Raw genomic sequence first — 19,840 nt, 5'->3', positions numbered from 1 at the left:
AGGGTTTTTGGATAGTTATTAATCTCTTCCTGCAGTTTACAATACATGTGGAGCTCGGGAGGCTGGGCTGGGTTTTTCAGGATAATGTGGAATATTTTCTGTTCAACAGCAACAGAAAAATGAGGTTTGCCATTTGTGATTGAGCAAATGTGTAAGCAATGATGGAAGCAAGCTGCGGAAAACAGTTGGCTAGTGCTAATGCTGACAGCCAAGAATTCTAGTGTGATCTGCTTTGACTCCACTGATTGTGGGAGTGTGGGGAGGGCCAGAGTCACTCACATAGAACTGGTCTGGGATTCCTACTGGACAGGAGGCAGAATCAGAACCAAGCAGATAAGGAGCTTCTCCAGGTTCCTATTAGCCCCAGATGTTTCCAATGATAGTGAAGGAAGGATGTCAGGTTACACGTCTGCCCCTTGTACGGTGACCAGATGGCAAGAATGAAATATCGGGGCACAAAGAGGAGGAGGAAGCAGTGTTTCCTCTAAGGTTTCCAATAATGTTTGAACTGAATTTTGTGATGTGCCCCAAGTCAGGTGTGATTGTGCACCACCAATAGAAACACAGGCTGCTGTCTGTGGGTGATCTGGTAATCAACTGAGCAGCACCTGAATGTCTCCTAGGTGACCACCCAAGTGCTCAGCTTACAGGAACATGGCGGGGAGCCACAGGCTCACAACTCCACCCCATGGTGGGAGGAAACACATGGTTGGAGGAAGCTGCAGGTCGGGGTGCATTGCTCTGGTCCCCACTGCAACAAACGTGGGTCAGGATCACATGGTCCTATCAGCAGCCAGGCCACGAGTTAGGGGTGCACAGCTGCAGCTATACACCAACCCAAGCCACAAGTTGGGGCACGTGGCTCCTGGCCAACAGGAGCTGTGGAAGTGGGTCTTGTGGGCATGGGCACAAGCCCCCTAAGCCTTAGCAAGAGAGGGACTTGCCGGGGCTGGTGTCGGATCCTGGTGGGGCTTTGTTAGTGCTCCTCCCACCAGGAAGCACCTGGCTGGTCCCTCTGGTTCCTACCTCAGCATCAGCCAAGGCGGCAACTCCAGCTGCCACTGTCTGAGAGCAATAGGGGCAGGACTTCCTGGCAGGTGCCAGCAGTGGTCAGAGCTCCTGGATCTGGGGCAGCCAAGAGGGTTTACGTACTGTCCATGTCCATAAACCCTGTCTTCGCTGCTCTCATTGGCTGCCCTGGAGCCTGTGCTTTTGTTGGGCAAATCAGGCAAACAGTCCCTGGCTGCTCCTTTGTCTTGTGGCCAAGGGGCCTGCTGCTTGCGGCTTCCTTGGAGCCAACCCACGTGAGCCCTGCTGGGACCCCAAGTGAGCACAGACCAGTGTACTCCAGCTCATGCCAAAGTACCCAGCCAAATGGTGTCCTGGCAATACAGTTTCTCAGGATGTGGGGTAAACAATTAAATATCAGGATAGTCCCAGTTTTTATCAGGACATCTTGTCACCCAGGTCCAGAGTGAGGCCCTTTGCCCCAGGGCTTGGTGGGTGGATCGAGGATGGGTGGAGTGTGTGACAATAATGGAGAGTCATAGTGAGGAGGATCGGGACAGTAGAACTGATGTATCTTCATTTCTTCTGCATGTGCAGTGAGTTGACTCTCTTATTAACTTTCTTTAAAATTCCAGAGCAGCGTGGGTAAGTGTTGCCATCTTGTGGCTGTGGTATGAATGTGATGAAGAGTTCAGTAGAAAGGTTTACATTAATACATTGGAGATGGTGGGCCATGTTCTCTGCTGCTGGGATTGGTTTCACTTTGGAAGGTACAGGCTAGCAGAGATGTCTGTCTAACCAAATATATAAGGATATGCTGGAATAGTTTCAGACACTTGCTCACCAGACAGTCTTGCTGTATGATCCTGACTCTTCTTCATTCCAACACCAGTTGTCAAAAAATTGAGCAAAATGTTGAGAATCATTAAAAAATTGGTTGAGACAAAATATCATGTCACCTCTATAAATTTCTTGTATGCCCACATCTTGCATACTGGTTCATGGAAGGTGAATAAAATGGTTATGAATAGGGAATGGTTTCTGAATATGGCGAGATGAAGAAGATTTGACATTTTTGAGGTTAGAGAAGAGGTGACAAAAGGGGGACAGGATTGAGGTCTATAAAATAGTAACTGGTGTGGAAAGAGTAAATAGGGAAGTGTTATTTTCTCCTCATAACACAAGAAGTAGGTTTCCCAAATGAAACTAATAGGTATCAGTGTTGTAACAAACTGAAGGCAGTATTTCTTCACACAATACGCAGTCAACTTATGGAACTTGCCACAGGACATTGTGAAGGCGTAGACAATGTCAGAATTCAAAAAAATCTAGGTGAATTCACGGAAAATGGGTCCATCGATGGTCATTACCCAGAATGGCAGGAATGCCGTCGCTAGCCTTTGTTTGCTTGAAGCTGGGAATGGGTGACCAGGGATGGATTAATTGATGTTTAACTGTTTCTGTTCATTTCCCAGTGGGTGCTTGGCATTGGACACTGTTGAAAGACTGATCTACATGGACCTTTACTCTGACTCGTTATGCTGGTAGTGTTTTATTTAATTTGTTGTGATTGTGAAGATTATACTAGACCTAATGCACACATTGGCTCTTTGGTCTTTTAGAATCCTGGGTTCTCTGATATTTTGCTCCAGCTGCTAAATACAAATACTTTGTTTTAAGCAGGCTGTTGGTCACTGTTACTGAGCAGAGGTTCTCCAAGATTCCAATAAAGTGATGACTTGAGAGTTCTAGTGCAGATGTTGCTCTGGTACCGACAGCCTCTGTGGGCCCTGGTCCAGGGGAAGCGGGTTCAGTGTCGTGCTCCTGGAAGAGACAGGGCCTCCAATGGAAAGGGCAGGGCTTCTGCAGCCGGTCATGGAACACATGAGGCAGTGCTCTGTCAGCGATTTAAAGGGCCCAGGGCTCCAGGTTTGAATCGCCAGACCCTGGGTGCACGTGCCCCCTTTCACACACTCCCCTCTTGGCTGGTCTTGTACGGGCTGCAAGGGAAGGAAGCAGCCAATGCGTTATTTCTGCTCGTGCAGGTAGCATTTGGATGCTTCTAACAGTGACCACCATTTTTCTGCTGATGTGTGGCTTATCTTTTAATGGCACTCTATGGCATGGTTTCCCAAATGGGGGGCTGTGCCCCTCTGAGGAGGCATGAAGAAATTCCCGGGGGGGCACAAGGTGACCCAGACCCCTCCATCGTTCCCCCACCACCTGAAGAAAGAGCCGGCCTTTGCTTCCAGCTGTCAGCCCCTGCCATTTTACACGGGTGACCCAGCGCTGTTGCTCTTAGCAGTAGGCAGCCGGTGAAAATCTACATGGAGCTAGCTGCCTCCTGCAAAAGAGAATGAGTGTGGGTTGGGTGGGAAAAGAGGAGGATGGGTTAGATGGGAGGCTGAGGGTGCCTGGCTCAGTTGAGGAGGATGCGGTAAAAGCGGGGGGCTGGTGGTGCCTGGCTTTGTGGGATGGGTGGAGCTCGGGAGGGCAGCTCATGGGGCTTGGCCATCTGGCCTGCTTGTGGGACTCAAGGTGCTCAGGCAGCTGGCCCCGGCTTCGCAGGATTCAGGCGGCTTTGCAGACAGCTGGCCCTGGCAGTGTGGGGCTTGAGCGGCTCAGGCTGATGGGTGGGTGGCTGGACCCAGCAGCATGGTGCTCAGCTGAATAGGGATGGCAGGTGAGCAGCTGGTCCTGGCAATGTGGGGCTTGGATGGGTGGCTCGGACAGCTGGCCCCTGGCTGGGTTGGGTGACTGGTGGGGGGGGTGAGTGGGTGGCTGGTCCCCAGCGGTGGGGGGCTCAGGCATCCAACGGGCAGGCAGGCAGCTGGCCCAGGCAGTTGGTGGGCCGGTGGGTGGCTGGCCCTGGCAGTGTGGGTCTTGGAGCATGACTCTGGTAGCGCAGGCATCAGGCGCCTCTTGCGGTGAGCTCTGGTGGCTCACAAGGGGCCATGAAAAACTGTTTGTGCTTGTTTTGAATTTTAAATAACATTTATATATCAAGGTTTAGTGTTTATTTTAAACGATGAATTAAACTTATTTGTTAAAGGGGTGTAGGATGATGTTAAAGAAGAAGTGGGGGGGTGTGAGGGTTTCTTAAAAATCAAAAGGGGAATGATACCAAAAAGTTTGGGAACCACTGCTCTGTCGGAAGGGGCGCACACACTTGAGTGGCCAAAGGGAAGCTGCTGACTTGACTGTAATAAATCAGCCAGTAAGTTCCATCAGGCTGGGAGCTGGTGAAAAGAGCAGATGAAATTAGACTGTGGTTTGTGGTTTCTCAAAAGGTACTCAAAATCTGACCCATGCTCCACTGCCTTGGAGTGTGCAGGAAACAGCTGTTATATTGAGTAACAGAAATGCAGCAAAAGTTTTTGTATTGGTCTATATCACTGTGAGTGGTAAGCTATAGCCTTGCTGACAATAATAATCTCCAGCATCATCTGCCTCAACCCTGCTGATTGTGAATGTGTAGTCAGTGCCTGATCCACTGCCACTGAACCGGTCTGGGATCCCGGAGGGACGGTTGGAAGCAGCATAGATGAGGAGCTTAGGAGCTTGTCCTGGTTTCTGTTGGTACCAGGCCATGTTACCATAAGCACTGGAACTGGTTTTGCAGTTGATGGTGACTCTGTCTCCTGGAGACACTGCCAGGGATTCTGGAGTCTGAGTCACCACAATCTGCCCATGGGAACCTGGCAGAGAGAAAAAATATATGACAATAAACATGAGGAAAATCAAAGTAAATTCTATTAAAAAAGAAAAATTGCAAATATGTGTTGACTAATTTTCAGTTGATCCAGTTAATTACATTTTACTCTTCATCCCCTAGAAATGTCCCCTTGTCATCTCCTGGGATGGAGATGTGTTAAAATTAAATCTTGGTGAGAGATTAGCATCTTAATCTAATAGTTGCCCTGATGTGGCTCTTACCCTTAATCCACAGCACTAGGAGCCAGATGAGATGAGTCTGAGAAATCATCCTTGTCCCTCTATTATGACAGTCACTGAGAATCTAAGGCATAAAATGTAAAATGTAAACTTTTATATCTGCCCTGCATGACACGGAAACGCTGCTCAGGGAGAAATATGCAAAGCAGTTTTTTTAAAGGGGTTTTCCCTGTGGCCAGTCACAGGGGCCGTAGAGAGGCAACCAAGTACAGCCTCTGGTCTGAGAATGAAGCTTGATTGTTTAAAAACACGTGTTGTTCCTCACATGTCAGCTGGGGCTTTTATAATCATTGTCTACATGAACAGTAAATTGGAGTGAGATTCTGAATAGTAGGTGGAGGTGAGTGTCATAACTGGCCCTTCTCTCTGTAAAGGACTGAACTCAAGTTCTGAATGCAACCTCCTGGCAATGTTAACACATCTGCATCTCAGTGAGTCACTAATACGTGCAACTCTGCCCTGTCTGTCGCTTGGATCCTGTTGTCCATTCCTTGGCAGGTCTTTGGGGTTCTGGATAGTTCATACCTAGTCCCCTAGAAGAGCCATGAGCAGAGAAGTGAGACCTGAAGGTCTTTAAGGCAAAGTGAGATTTTATCAATTAAAGATCTTGCTCAAAATACTGTTCTCTTTAACAGCAACAGGGTCGATTTAGGAAGTCTGGGTGAGGGTTGTGCTGGTTCTGGGTGGTGGGTAGACAGTGGGAATTGGAAAGAGGAGACTTGGGGCTTGACTCTCTCCTCCCATGTAAACTGTGCCTGGACTCCATCCCATAGCATTGAACAATCCATTTGTAACCTCAGAGACACTGAGGCTACCGAGAAGGGAGAGTGAAGTCTCTGCTTTACAGCCTTATCTCAGAGGCAGCTGGCGTTCAGCTCATGTTATAGAGTACAAGGCTTTGGCCTCCAAGGTTGCAGATTTATTCACTCTTTCTGCCCTATATCACCCACCCACAACAGCTTTGCTGGAACGTTTGTACAGATTTAAGCAAATTCTGCCGTCCATGCCCCATGAGAGGAGTCATTACCGCAGATGCTGGCATGGTACGCGCTACAACACTGAAATGCAGTGCTTGCCATAGCAACCTAACCATCAGGAATTCTGAGTATGGGCTGAAATCTGAGGCCACACTTGGACTTATTAAAGTCAGATCTACATGTACAAGTCTGCAAACATCACAAGTCAGACTAAAGCAAGAGTGTTCAATGAACCTTATCAGCTACAAGTGGGTCAAATAGTGTTGATGTTTTATTGGGGACTCAATATATGGGATCCAGCAAATGTTAGTGCACACCTGAGTTCCTTTGTCTTATCACAGTACATCCCTGAGCCAATATGTTTTGGTGCCTCCTCATCAACCAGTTGCAAGATTCGATGGTGATTCTGTGGCTAAGCAAAGAACAAAGTGCGGTAAACTGCCACTTGTTCCACATCGGTACCATGGCTTGAAGCTACCGGAAGTAATGTTATGGTGGAAAGAAGCTGTGCCAGACAACCAGCAGCATCTGCAAGAACACGTGTGGACAATTCTTCAGACACAGCACTTTAAGGAAGTGTTCAAAATGTTGCTATATACGATCCGGAAGGTGACACAAGCCATGTGAGGGATGTGATTTGTAACTGGTCCCCATTGTTGTTCCTTCCATGAGTACTTCTGAGGTGTTGCACCGCTTCATTGGGGTGTGTGTAGGTGGGGGAGAGAGGTGATATATTTGAATATATTGAGCAGAGTGGTGAATATGTTAAAGTATGCGGAAGTTATTTATCTTAAATATGTTATAGGGGTTAACGTGTGTTGTTTCTTTGCAGTGCAAGAGGGAATCAGCCACTTGGCTCCAACCTGTTATGTGTTCCTGTGATTAGTGTTATATCTGCAGTGCAGAGCAGCAGGGGATGCACTGGCAGTCACTTTGCATTGCTGTGATCTGTTTGCTTGGTGTGATTACTGTTGCAGGGGAGTAACTCTGTGCATGCCTAGCCGATTTCCAGCCCTTGGAATCTCCTCCTGAGTCCACTTCTGACATAAACTCTGCCTTTGTGTGTGTGTTACCCAGGCTGTACTTTTGCCAGGCCTCACACCCTCCCTGTAACAGTGCAGTGGGGTGGAGCTCAATGGAAGGAAATTCCAGCCAAGCAACCAGCACTTCCAGTGCTCAGTACCAGTTTGGGTAAAACCTCAGAAATCTTCCACCCTCAATGTCTATCGTCAGCTCTCCAGAAACAGCGAGTGCCCTCAAGGAGAAAATATGTTTTTGTGCTTTTTCCCTGTCTGATCCCACATGTGACCCTGAGGCCTGCCTATGTGCTCCCTGAAGGGCTCTGTGTAGCTGCCACATTCCCGCTGTCAGAGGAAGTCTGGATGCAGCCAATAACTTTGCTGTGTGTTGTTCCAGTGTCTAGTAGAGTGGGAGCTACAGAGGAACTGAGGGTTTGTCTGTACTTACCAGGACATGGACCCAGTCAGGGCTGATTTAACAGGGCTCGATTTTGAGCATCTAGTGGGGATGCACAAGATCAAACTATCAGGGCTTAACAGTCAACAGCTCTTCTCCTCATTACCACGAGGACAGGCAGATAAGTCGATCTTAGAGAAATCTTGAAGAACAGCCAGATGAATCGATCCTAGATATGTCGATTCCAGCTATGCAATTATGATAGCTGGAATTGTGCATCTAGGATCAACTTTCAGGCCTAGTGTAAGCCTGTTCTTAGTTGTTCCTTTACTGCAGAGTAAGCCTGTTCTTACTGCAGTTCCTTTACTGCAGAAGGTGAGTTTGAAGCTTTCTCATCTCTCCTAATCTCTGCGAGCTCTGGAGTTTGGGAACTTGGTTCAGTCTCTTCACACAATAGCTCTGCTGACAAGCACTGAGAGAGCGATGTCTGTTTTAATCCTCAAATGCTCAGAGTGGTCAGCAAGTAAGAAATATTTTGAGGAACCGGAGGAACAAAATCACGCATGCAGCAGAAATGCCCCAATTTCTGTAGGGAAAAAAACCAAGTGTGCACTGAAACTTGGATCCGGAAGATAACATTTGACAGACCTGTACACTGTGCTGTGTGTGTGTCTCCAGGTGGCACTGTTATATAGTCTTCCAAATGTTTTATTGATATACAAGCATGTGGTCAGTTTTGAAAAGGCCTGCCAGGTTATTGTTAGTTTGGGTTATGCATGGTTCTGAGGAAAGGGGTCTATATGAGCTGCAGCAGAGGCTGCTGTCTGTCTTAGGCCATGTTTACATTACCTGGAAGACTGATTTGCTCAGGGTCGATCTTTCGAGGTTTGATTTTCATCATGATTCGGATGCACAAAATCAACCTATCAGGGGTTGGCAATTGACCCCTTTACTCTTCTCAGTGTGGATGGCTTGGTAAGTTAATTGCAGATAAGTTGATTCTAGCTATGCAATTGCCATAGCTAGACTTGTGTGTCTGCAATTGACTTACGTGCCCAGTATAGACCAAGCCAGAGTCTCTCCAATTAAATACTTAATGGAGATTTCATCTGTGGGAGATGGGTGCTGGAGAGGATGACATTCCTGAAAGATGTTTTCTTGCATGCTGCTTTGAATCACCTCTGTTCCAGAAGGTGTATGTACATGAACAGAAAACAAGGTATGCTTAGTATGTTTACACTCAGCATTGTTAATTTCTCTTACTCCGAGACACTTGGACAGACATCTGGTTGGCAGAGGGAGAAGTCACTCTACCTTAGCGATGAGGAGCTCGTTTTGGGGAGAGAGACAACACTATTGTAGAAAGATTAGTACTGCATGCAGAAGAGGTTCTGTCTGGTGTTGCAAGACTGATCAAACTGTTTTCTGAGATCTAGTGTAGCAACTGTGGGTAGGAAGTAGCTGTTCACTGAAAGGAATAGCATGGGTAGGTTTTTGTAGTGGTCTGTACCACTGTGAACGGCAAACTCCTGCCTTGTTGACAGTAATAATCTCCAGCATCTTCAGCTTCAACTCTGGTGACTGTGAGAGTGAAATCAGTCCCAGACCCACTGCCACTGAACCTGGTTGGGACCCCAGAAGGCCGGGAGGTAGCATCATAGATAAGCAGTTTAGGAGCTTGTCCCAGTTTCTGTTGGTACCAGCTTAGAACGTTATATATGCCAGTAGTGAGGCTTGAACTGGCTTTGCAGCTGATGGTGACGGTCTCCCCCAGAGAGACTGCCAGAGACTCTGGATTCTGAGTCATCACAATCTGTGCCCTGGTGTCTGAAATAACAAATGGTATTAATTAGTACAGACTGCACATGTCCCTATCTAATCTGTAGATTTTGGCATATATGTATATGAAATACATCAATAATATAGTTCATTAAAATACATTTTATGTGTCTCTTTCAGAATTAAGAAAGTTCATCATTCTGAAAATGATGCTAATATTAGCTTTCATTCCAAATTGTATTGTATAGGTTTCTCCAACCTGTTTTCTCTCGCCATTGCAGTTAGGAGACAAGCATGTCTGAAGTTACTGTCAATAACTGAGGAATGCTTTGTGGTAACTAATCAACCCTTCTGGATGTTTTAATTTTTTCTGTGGATCTTGCAGCTTAAAGAGCCAGCTCCCCCTTTGTTTCTTACCCTGGATCCAGAGCACTAGCAAGCAGATGAGCTGAGCCTGTGAGATCATCTTGATATGTCTAATTGGCCCAGGCTGGTTTACCAACGTTGCCAAGTGGCTGTGGCATGGAACGTTTTATAATGGCTGTTGGGCCGGGCCACTTGAGTGTAAAATATGCAAATATAGCTAAGAGATGAAAATGCCCAGCTGACCTAGAAACATGCAAAAAAAAGGGAAGTAAAAAGGCTGCCGATGAAATTGACAAGCTCAGACAGAGGAGTCGTGGGGCAGCAGCCGCAGTTCATGTTTCAAGGGTAGTTCTGATGACAGTGACAGACGGCCATGCCAGACATTCCTGTATGGATCAGGACCCTACTTTGTTGCGTGCTGCAGAAAGCCATTTTAGGTTACGGTCCCAGTCCCTCACTTCGGCTATGTCTATACTATGAGATACTATAGATTTTAAGTCAATTAGCCTGATTTTTTCCAAGTGCCTGTCCTCACTGTAAATTGCATTAGCTTGACTTATGGAGCACCAAAGTTGACAGACTATGGGTATCCTAATAGCGTAGAAACCTGATGGGTGTAGCGTTCAGTTCGAATCTAAAATCCTGAATGAAGTGTAGTGAGGACACACCATATCTTTAAATTGAATTCATTAGCTACCAGACATGTCCCGTATGTACCCTGCAGTTCTCTGCTCTGGCCTCTTCCATCTCCACTGCTGTCAGGTGTGGAGGAATTAGGCAACAGGAAGACCGTTTCAGTTTAGCACCTGGAAGCCCATGGCTGTAAGGTCATGAGAGGCTGAAAAATCTTCTTTCTTTTTGTTTGTTAGTAGCAGGCCTGTGGTGTCTGCAGTCACAATTTTTGGGTGCTGGCTGTTAGCTGGGAGTCTTTTAGCTGCCCCAGTCTCTAACTGTAGCACCTGCGTCATCTTAAACATATTCTTCTTTTAAGGGTTGTCTTTTCCAGGAGGCCTATATTGAGATTCAGGTCCAAATGTAATCAAAGCCTCAGCATGCTGTTAATAGAGGCTGGTGGTGGGTCTCCCTGGGCAGTCATGATTTTCAGGGCTGGCTATAGTCTGGGGTCTTTTAACCACTCCAAGCTGTAACTATTTCAATGATTCCTTTGCTGTTTTCATTGTAGCACCCATATCTACTTAAAAACATTGCTCTTCTGAGGGTCTTCTTTGCCAGGAGGTCTGAATCCAGATCCAAGCCTGCAAAGATCCAGTGCTTTTGCATCCTGTCTTCAAAAACCTGTCGGTTGGGATGAGTTTACTGCCCCTCCCGTCCCCTCAGTTATAAAATGCACATCTCTTCTAAAGGCAAGCCAGACGGGACGTTTGTTTAACACAGCAGGGGAAAGAGAGGAATGAAATGTGGGAAGATGTCGTCAGATACCCACATCTACTTGTGAGGTATATTTTTCCCATGCTGCACCAGTGAAAATAGCAAGAATGCTATGGGGCTCAGGGAACTGTGGGAGAGGTTCCCACAATACGCTGCTGCAGCGCTCAGTTGAAGCTACTTGTGCATGGGAGCAATAAGCCGATTTTGTGGGGAGCATATGGGAAGGTGAGGATGCTCAAAAGTGAATGGCTAAAACCCAGAGTTAATAAATCAGTTTTAATAAATTCAATTTTACCTCATAGTGTGGAGTCACCTCAGCGTGGAAATGACATTTGTCAGTGTGGAATGGGGATAAGTGTTCTCAGCTCCTCGGTGTTGCTTGGCAGCTCATTGCTATTTATGGATCACGGGAGGCCCATGGACCAGAGGTGGGGGGACAACGGAGAGAGTTGCCCCCGGCCCCCATGTTCAGGACTACTGGCAGAGCTCTGGGCCCCTTCGAAGTGCTGTGGCAGCACTATTCCACTCTACTGCATGGCTGTTGAGGGTTGTGTGGGCTAGGCCCAGCACTACCATCCAGATGGTGCTCAGGACTGACTTCTAGGTTGTGGAGCCGGACCCCTCCTCCCAACTTGTCCACGGTGGCCGTTGGTGCCACTTGAGCATGGAATCATTGTTCTGCTAGGAGTCGCTGCCTACAGATGGTATGAAAGGTGCGATCTCCCCAAATCAGAGGATCTGTTTGGGGGTAACCCCTCCCTCCCTCCCTCCTTTCCTGGGGTTTTGTCCCCTGATAGTGATGCACAGATATTAGAACTTCAGCCCTTAATCTCCTGACAATTCTGCCATTAAAATGGGTAGTGGAATAGAGTCGGATTCCATCAAATCATCTGTGAGCTCTATAGCATTGCTCACTATATTCTCTGTCATATTACATAAGTATCAGAGAGGTAGCCGTGTTAGTCTGTATCTTCAAAAACAACAAGAAGTCCTGTGGCACCTTATGGACTAACAGATTTTGGAGCACAAGCTTTCGTGGGCAAAGACCCGCTTCTATTACTTTCATTCTTGTAGATTAAAAGTTAGTCTTTTAAGCCTGGTGCTCCCAGCACCTCCCACTGGGAAAGTAGATGAATGTGGCCATCTGGTGTCAGTTGTGTGACATTTCAGCTTTTTATTCAAAACGGTTACCCATGCAATGCAGCTGTGTTGTGTATGTCTGCTTCCTGTGCTAGGTACAGAAGGGCAGAGCTCATTGCAGGGAAATAATATATTTCGTGAAACATCACACCAAACACTCATAATCCCATCAACATATTTTCTATACTGATATTCTGTTATGGAACTCCCACTCATGCATCTGATGAAGCAGGTCTTTGCCCATGAAAGCTTATTATCCAAAGCATCTGTTAGTCTGTAAGGTGCCACAAGACTTCTTGTTTTTGAAGATACGGGCTAACTCGGCTACCTCTCTGATAACAAGCCTCAGATAGGCTCTTCAGCTGCTTGCCCCTGAACCTGCCTCAAACATATGCATGGCTCGAATTACAGTCCCATAGGCCTTCCAAGCCTATAGTTTCAGTTTTGTTCAACACACCTTCTCCAAGACTGGGAGTCTCACTTTATGAATGGAAGGGTCATACTGATGTTACTGATTGTTTTTATGCATGACACTGCAAGTGCAGAGCCTGTCATGCATATCCTACCTCCCCAAAATAGCTCTCTTACAGAACTTACTTTTTGATGGGTGTTCATGGGCCCCCCAAACATGATCCACAGACCAGATGTGGGCCCTGGGCCTGTGGTTGGATCAGCCAGGTTTAATAAAGTACTTTTTCTTTGTTAAAAGCTCTGCTGTAATCCATGGGGGCGGGGCGGGGTGGACCGAGAAGTCTCAAGCCTCTCAGGAAAGAGAGATTCCCAAGTGATTTCTTTCCCGGAAAGGGAGTTTTTGCACTTGGATTGTGGCAGTTACCAAATGACTCCAGGAAAACTGGAATTAGGGAGAATTTTCTGTCCCTGTGGGATGCCCAGAGGGAGGCTTTGGCCACTTTGTTAGGAGAGTTGGCCCCTGTTACCTGCACATGGAGTGCCAGGGTGGGAGATCAGCCATGACATGGCATGGTTTTGGTGATCTTGGAGTTTTCCCCTGGGGACTCATGTAACCCCACCCCCAACTGTTTCGTGTCTCTCTCTCACACGAAGGACCTGGCTAGCAGGGTCGTTTTTGGGTTTGATTCTCTTTCTTTGCATTCCATTGGTTCCTGCCACATTCCAAGGTGCCGCCCTTCCCACACCCATTCCCTTGATTGGTTAAAACTGCTTAACCCTTTCCTGGCTTTAATTCATGACAGATCCTGTCTCTAAAAGTCAGGTAGCACTTGCCAACAAAAAATCCCCCTTTCCCCCAAGCAGCATTAGTTTTGTCTGCAAAAGAGCTCTCCTGCCAACAAAGCACTGTTTAAACTGCTTTTGTCATGGGGTGGAGGGAAAGTGGGGAATTAAGCCCCTGCGAATGATACAAAACATTGTCACTTAATTGCCAGTGCGGACAAACTAGTGTCATTGGGAGATAAGAGCAAAACCACTTCACCTGCACAATAGTAACTGAGAGGTGGCTATGTTAGTCTGTATTCTAATAAAACAAACCAGCAGTCATGTAGCACTTTAAGGACTAACAACATGATTTATTAGGTGATGAGCTCTTGTGGGGCAGACCCACCATCAGATCTAACTGATCTGGAGACGTGGGTCTGTCCCACAAAAGCTCGTCACATAATAAATCACGTTGTTAGTCTTTAAAGTGCTACATGACTGCTGTTTCACCTGCAGAAGAAAAGCTGGTAAATGGAAATAATATAAGTCCTAGTTTTGTGCTGCTACATTGCTCAAGTATCGGAGGGGTAGCCGTGTTAGTCTGGATCTGTAACAGCAACGAAGGGTCCTGGGGCACCTTATAGACTAACAGAAAAGTTTTGAGCATGAGCTTTCGTGAGCACAGACTCACAGTGAGTCTGTGCTCACGAAAGCTCATGCTCAAAACTTTTCTGTTAGTCTATAAGGTGCCCCAGGACCCTTTGTGGCTGTTACATTGCTCAAGAGGTAGTAACATGTAATGAGAACTGAAGTGTGAGGGGTGAGGAACTAGAAGCCTCTGAGCTCTCTGGCAGCTCAGCCGATGGGTAGTAGCACTTACTCTGGTCCTCTGCCTATGCAGGAAGCAGCTGTTAAAATGAGCAAAATAAACAGAATATGCTGGGCTGCTTTTTGTTTTGGGCTGTATCGCTGTGTGACGGGGGTAGGGGGGCTGTCATGCTGTGAAAGAGACACATCCACATAGACTTGATTAGGTTCATTAATGCTGTTCGGGCACTTGACAAGTACTACTTTTGTTGTTCTTATACATATATACTACACCTCAGTAATGTGAAGAAGTGGGTCTGTCCCACAAAAGCTTATGACCTAATAAATAATTTTGTTAAAGTGCTACAGCACTGCTTTTTTTTGTTTTATAATATGATTGCTTCTCTAGGAAGTATAAGAAGTAGTTTACTTGGGAAAGTGCTTCCCTTCTACCAGCTGCTCCAGGAGAAGGCAGACTTACAATTAATCCTGTGACTGTAGAAGAAATCATTGAGATAGTGATCCAAAGGGCAGAAAAGGTCTTGTTTTGAGATTTATCCTTACGTGAAAGAAGCTTTCCACTTTTTGACGGTAATAATCACCACCAGTACCAGCTTGAGTTCCGTTGGCTACGTCTACACTAGCCCCAAACTTCGAAATGGCCACGCAAATGGCCGTTTCGAAGTTTACTAATGAAGCACTGAAATGCATATTCAGAGCTTCATTAGCATGCGGGCGGCTCGTGGATCGTCCCGACGGGGCTCCTTTTCGAAAGAACCCCACCTACTTCGAAGTCCCCTTATTCCCATCTACTCATGGGAATAAGTGGACTTCGAAGTAGGCAGGGTCCTTTTGAAAAGGAGCCCCGTCGGGATGATCCGCGCAGCGGCGAGCTGCATCAATTTCAAAGCGCCGCGGCTGCCCGTATGCTAATGAAGTGCTGAATATGCATTTCAGCGCTTCATTAGTAAACTTCGAAATGGCCATTTGCGTGGCCATTTTGAAGTTTGGGGCTAGTGTAGACACGGCCGTTAATTGTTAAACCCATTGTCGCTGAAGCAGGCAGGGATCCCGGAAGGATGGGAATTTACAGGAGAAGAAGAAGAAGGTTAGGAGCTTGTCCTGATTTCACATGGTGCCTGGCAACTTTGCTAGAAGTTCTGTAACTGGCTTTGCAGAGGATAGTGATTTTGTTTCCAGCGGCCAAGTCTACACTATGCATTGAAGTCAATTGTAGATACACAATTCTAGCTATGGCAGTTATGTAGCTAGAATTGATTTACCTACAATTGACTTACCTGGGCATCCTCACAGAGGGAAGTCAGCAGGAGAAGCTCTCCCGGTGATTTCCCTTACTTCTCACGATATTGAGGAGTACAGGGGTTGACTACCAATCCCAGACAGTTTGATTTTGCACATCCCTACCAGGAGTGCAAAATTGAACCCCAGAAGATCGGCTCCATCCCTAGAGGTTTTTATGTCCCGGCTTGCCATAGTCCTGGCTGGGATGATTTAGTTGGGCTTGACCCTACTGTAGGCAGGGGGCTGGACTAGATGACGACCTGAGCTCCCTTCCAGTCCTGGAATTCTATGAATCTTCTGCGTAATTTAGATAAACTCTGAGAAAACAACCAGGAATTCTGCAGATGAGCGGTGAGGGGTGCCAGATACTTCTAATGCATCAATTGTTATGGTAGATACAATAAAATCTGTTTTAACCTGTATTTAATCAACTGGTACTCTCAAATAACTGGCAATAACAATAACTGCCAAAAGGTGCTGGCCCTGCACCTCGGTTTCTTCTCTAGCAGGCTGTGGTGCTCACAGATGGCAAAGGCATCACATCTCGCCCAAGCTGTCGATGGGGCTTCTCCTTCTTAAGAAGAAACTGGTGCTGGGACAGGGGTGGGAAGCTGAGATGAGGCTCCTGCATCTGCTGCTCCCCGTCCTTCCCTGGGCCTGGGCTGTGGAGGCGCCAAGGCTGCTCGGTGACTGCCGCTGGTGGGTGGGTGTGGGGGAAAGGGAGACTACAGTGAGGATTCTGTATAAATTCACCCCGGCCTGTGCTGCTGTGTGGGGTGGCTGGCACACGGTGGAGTGAGGATGTAACTGAAGCAACTGAGACAATTCAGTTACAGACCAGACATTTAAAAAAGGACTCTCTGTTTATTAAATAGGGGCTGCTGAACCTAGACAACTGAGACAATTCACATCTACAGTATAAATGTAACCACGAACTGCTTTTTGTATGAAAACAATTTTTAGCAAATCTGTTATGTTAATGGTGTGTGTCTGCTATTATCACTTTTGCCCTGAGTCCAGAGCGCTGGGAACCAGATGGGGTGAGTCTGAGATTAGTTTTATGACTTCTGAGCTGATAGACACCAAATCACAAAGTGTAAAAAGAAATGAACAACGTGTATATGCTCCGAAGTGCAAGGGTATGTTCCCATCTGTAAATATGCAAACCAGCTACACCATGTAAATGACCAATACCTGAACCCCAAGATAATGGAACATCACCCTCTTTTTTTCCCCAACTCCCATACACACATGCTTCCTCCCTGATCACACAACTTCTTTTGGTAATGGTAGACAAGAGAGCAGGGGGAAATAAACCTTAACATTAATATGTAATAATTCAATGTCCTCTCTGTGTCATTTTGCAGTGTGATGTACTCTGTTTTTATTTTCAGTGCACATACCTCATAGTATATCCAGAAGAGTGGCTCTGGGTGAGACTGTTTGGATGTTTTACTTAAGTGCGAGACTCACTTGCAGTTCTTCATTAAACATCAACAGCAAACTCTGGGAGGCAGAATGGGGGATGCTTTTTTATTCAGATGCCCTGCAGGATGGTTGCCAATTCATGTGGAGCTGGTTGGAATTTTTATTTCACAAAATTCTCACACTGACTAAAGTGTTCCTTCATACCATTGTTTTGAAAAGGAAGCCATTGGCTTTAATATTTTTCAATGGATAATGTTAAAATAAAACCTGAAAATATTGCTTTGGATTCACTTTGAATTTAAATTATTGTTTTAGTCTCACACTTCTGCCCCAAAACTTGAATTTTGGAATTCTGAAATTTCCAGTTGTCTGCTCCCATTTCTCCCTTTTGAATGCAACGAATTAGAACAAATGATGCCTTATAGGTTCCCCTCCTACACTTCCACTGTATTTTTGGGGGGAAGAGGGGGTTGGTGTTTTTTGTCTGTTTTATGCACACTTTAAGTTCGTCAAAATGTCTCCAAATGTAGAAAAGCTCCAGAACAGCCCAAGGAGAAATGAAAATAATTGTGCCCCTTGGTGAGGTTCTCAAACTTGCAGACACATTCAAAAGTTGCTGAGTAATCAGGTTATACTGGTATAATACCAGGAGTAATATAAAGTCTAGCCTGAAGGGCTATTTTTTTGCGAGATTATGTCATAGAACTGGGCTATTTTTTTTTGAGAGATCATATCAAGGGGTCATTGAGTCCAGTCCCCTCCACCCACAGCAGGACCTGTCACCATCCCCACTATATTTTTTTTAACCTGCCCCAGATCTTTGCAAGGCCCATTGGAGGGCTGCACTCTCAACCTTGGGTTGACAAAGCCAAAGCCCTAACCACTGAGTTATTTCCCCCCACGTGTTGAGGGGTCAAGAAAAGAACTGGATGGGGGTGTGAGGGTGCGTGAGAGAGTCCCATCTCCCCCATAGAGGGGTAGTAGTGTCACAGGGCTGTTCTACATTGAAATATTCACCATAGATACATCTCATGGGTTGTGGAAAATCCGCATCCCACAGGGGCATGGCTAAGTTTACCTCACCCCTAGCACAGACAGCGTTAGGTACATAGAGATTGTGACTGTACAGGATGCAGCTGGAGTACCAGAGGAACAGATACTTCAGAAACTCAAGATATGTCTCCACTAGAAGAGCCACAGTTGTGCCACTGTACTGCTTCACTATAGCCACTCACTTCAGTGAAAGGAGGCTGAAGCGCGCAGGGAGGTTTTTGTGCTGGGCTGTATCACTGTGTGAGAGGGTAGCTGTTATGCTGCTGGCAGTAGTAATCTCCAGCATCATCTGCTTCTACTCTGTTGATCTTAAAAGTGAAGTCAGTGCCGGATCCACTGCCACTGAACCGGTCTGGGATCCCAGAGGGACGAGAGTTAGTGCTGTAGATAAGAAGTTTAGGAGCCTGTCCTGGTTTCTGCTGGTACAACGCCATGTAGCTGCTAGCACTGGAACTGGCTTTGCAGTTGATGGTGACTGTGTCTCCTGGTGACACTGACAGGAATTCGGGAGTCTGAGTCACAAGGATGTCCCCTTTGGCTCCTGATTCAAGCACAGCATTAAAATAAAGGAACATAAAGTCAATGTAAATCAAATACAGTTTAACAAAGAGGCAATGAAATGTTAGTGTCTCGTTCTCTTTTTAAAAGTTACATTCACATCAGGTGACACTGGTTGTAATTAAGAGCTATCGTGGTCTCAAGAAAGAAACGTACACATTTATCTAATGGTTTGAGAATGTCTGGCTGCCAGGGATTTAAGCACTGATTTTGTTGCCGCTTACATGTTAACTTTTCCCCTGTTGCTTTCCTTACCCTGAATCCAGAGCGCCGCAAGGCAGAGAAGTTGGATTTGTGACATCATCTTGATGCCTCTAGACTGAGAAACCCAGAGCTGAGGAACATAAAGCAGTAGCCTGTAGCATTTATATCAGCTCCATAGAGCAGGGAAACGTCAGTCGTGGAAATATGCAAAACATCCCGTATGTAAATGTGCATTCCCTGTCGCCCATTGCAGAGGGGGCCAATACCATTTAATAGCACTGAAAGCTGCGCACGTGGATCAGAACAATACATGGCTCTTCCACTCTGTGGCCCTGACATTGTTCTCTCTGAGCACTGGTTTTAAGCAGTGTAACATGATTGTCTTCCATGGAGTGCTGATCTGCACTTGTGTCCGTGAGAATCAATCTGATTTAGTTAATGTTGGTCCTGCTTTGGGAAGTGGTCTGGCCTTGACCTCCTGAGGTCTCTTCCAGCCCTATGATTCTGTGAATCAGCTGTAGGGTGCTAATATGCTGAGTGTCCCATGTCTGTGTCATTGATCGCTTGTAACTAACTGGTTTTATATTCAGTGTTAACATCGGTGTGTTCATTTGGATTTTCAGGGATGGATGGAGGGATGCTTTGCTTTATGGGTAAAATGCTTTAGCTCTTAGCCATATAACAATAAAAAGTGTATTTTGCGAGTGGCAACCTTCACATCTGACAAGTCTCATGGAGACAAGGAATGTTGTGATGTTGGGGGGAGCCTACGGCTGAGTTTGGCTAGTTACTGTATATAATGTAGTGACAATTTTGGATTCCTAGGTGGCTATAGATTTGTCCCCATATAATGCATGTCAGGCAGAGGTCTCTTACACTATTTACCTATTAATCTGTAGACTCCTATTGTGATTAGCACTGTGTTTTGCTGTTGGGTAGAAACATGAGCTGTTGTTGACAAGTTGCATGACATAAAATGTTCTCTATGTAAGCATATCCAAAAGGTTCCAGTGTATCAAGTCAGTGGAAAATTCCAAATACTTCTTGGGAACCAAGTGGACATAAGAGTGGCAGGGAAATATCTGAATATAATGTAGTGAATCACCAGACATCTCAAGGTGATGGCTAAGTTGGAGACCGGGACTATTGGGTGAAGTGTCCAGAGTCTGAAAGATAGAGAGCTACTGTGTGTGACAGCAATAATTTGACTGATGATGTGACTGCTCAGGATGCAGCTTTTGCACTAAGAAACAGAAACTCAAGAGGCCAGGGAGGTTTTTGTG

At 46.1% G+C, this 19,840-nt stretch overlaps 1 protein-coding gene across 1 annotated transcript; it reads right to left on the bottom strand.

Annotated features, from left to right (window-relative positions):
* Positions 1-8,820: 8,820 nt before the first annotated feature.
* LOC142012939 (uncharacterized) lies at positions 8,821-18,657 on the bottom strand. The gene is made up of 5 exons (XM_074993984.1): positions 18,609-18,657; positions 18,040-18,336; positions 10,452-10,462; positions 9,664-9,691; positions 8,821-9,182 (listed from the first exon to the last, which is right to left on the bottom strand). Exons 1-5 carry the CDS (start codon positions 18,655-18,657, stop codon positions 8,821-8,823), a joined length of 747 nt encoding a protein of 248 aa, XP_074850085.1.
* Positions 18,658-19,840: the final 1,183 nt, after the last annotated feature.

The sequence above is a fragment of the Carettochelys insculpta genome, chromosome 4 (assembly GCF_033958435.1).
Source record: "Carettochelys insculpta isolate YL-2023 chromosome 4, ASM3395843v1, whole genome shotgun sequence".
Lineage (NCBI taxonomy): Eukaryota > Metazoa > Chordata > Testudines > Carettochelyidae > Carettochelys > Carettochelys insculpta.
Note: the sequence above shows the minus strand (reverse complement) of the source record. Positions and strands in the feature narration are given on the sequence as shown.

Excerpts from the sequence above, each read along its gene's own strand:
- LOC142012939 (XM_074993984.1), bottom strand. The coding sequence starts at position 18,657 with ATGATGTCACAAATCCAACTTCTCTGCCTTGCGGCGCTCTGGATTCAG. Across the intron at positions 18,337-18,608 it reads TGCGGCGCTCTGGATTCAGG|GAGCCAAAGGGGACATCCTT; the intron begins GTAAGGAAAGCA and ends TGCTTGAATCAG. Across the intron at positions 9,183-9,663 it reads CCCAACAGCCATTATAAAAC|ACACCAGGGCACAGATTGTG; the intron begins GTTCCATGCCAC and ends TTGTTATTTCAG.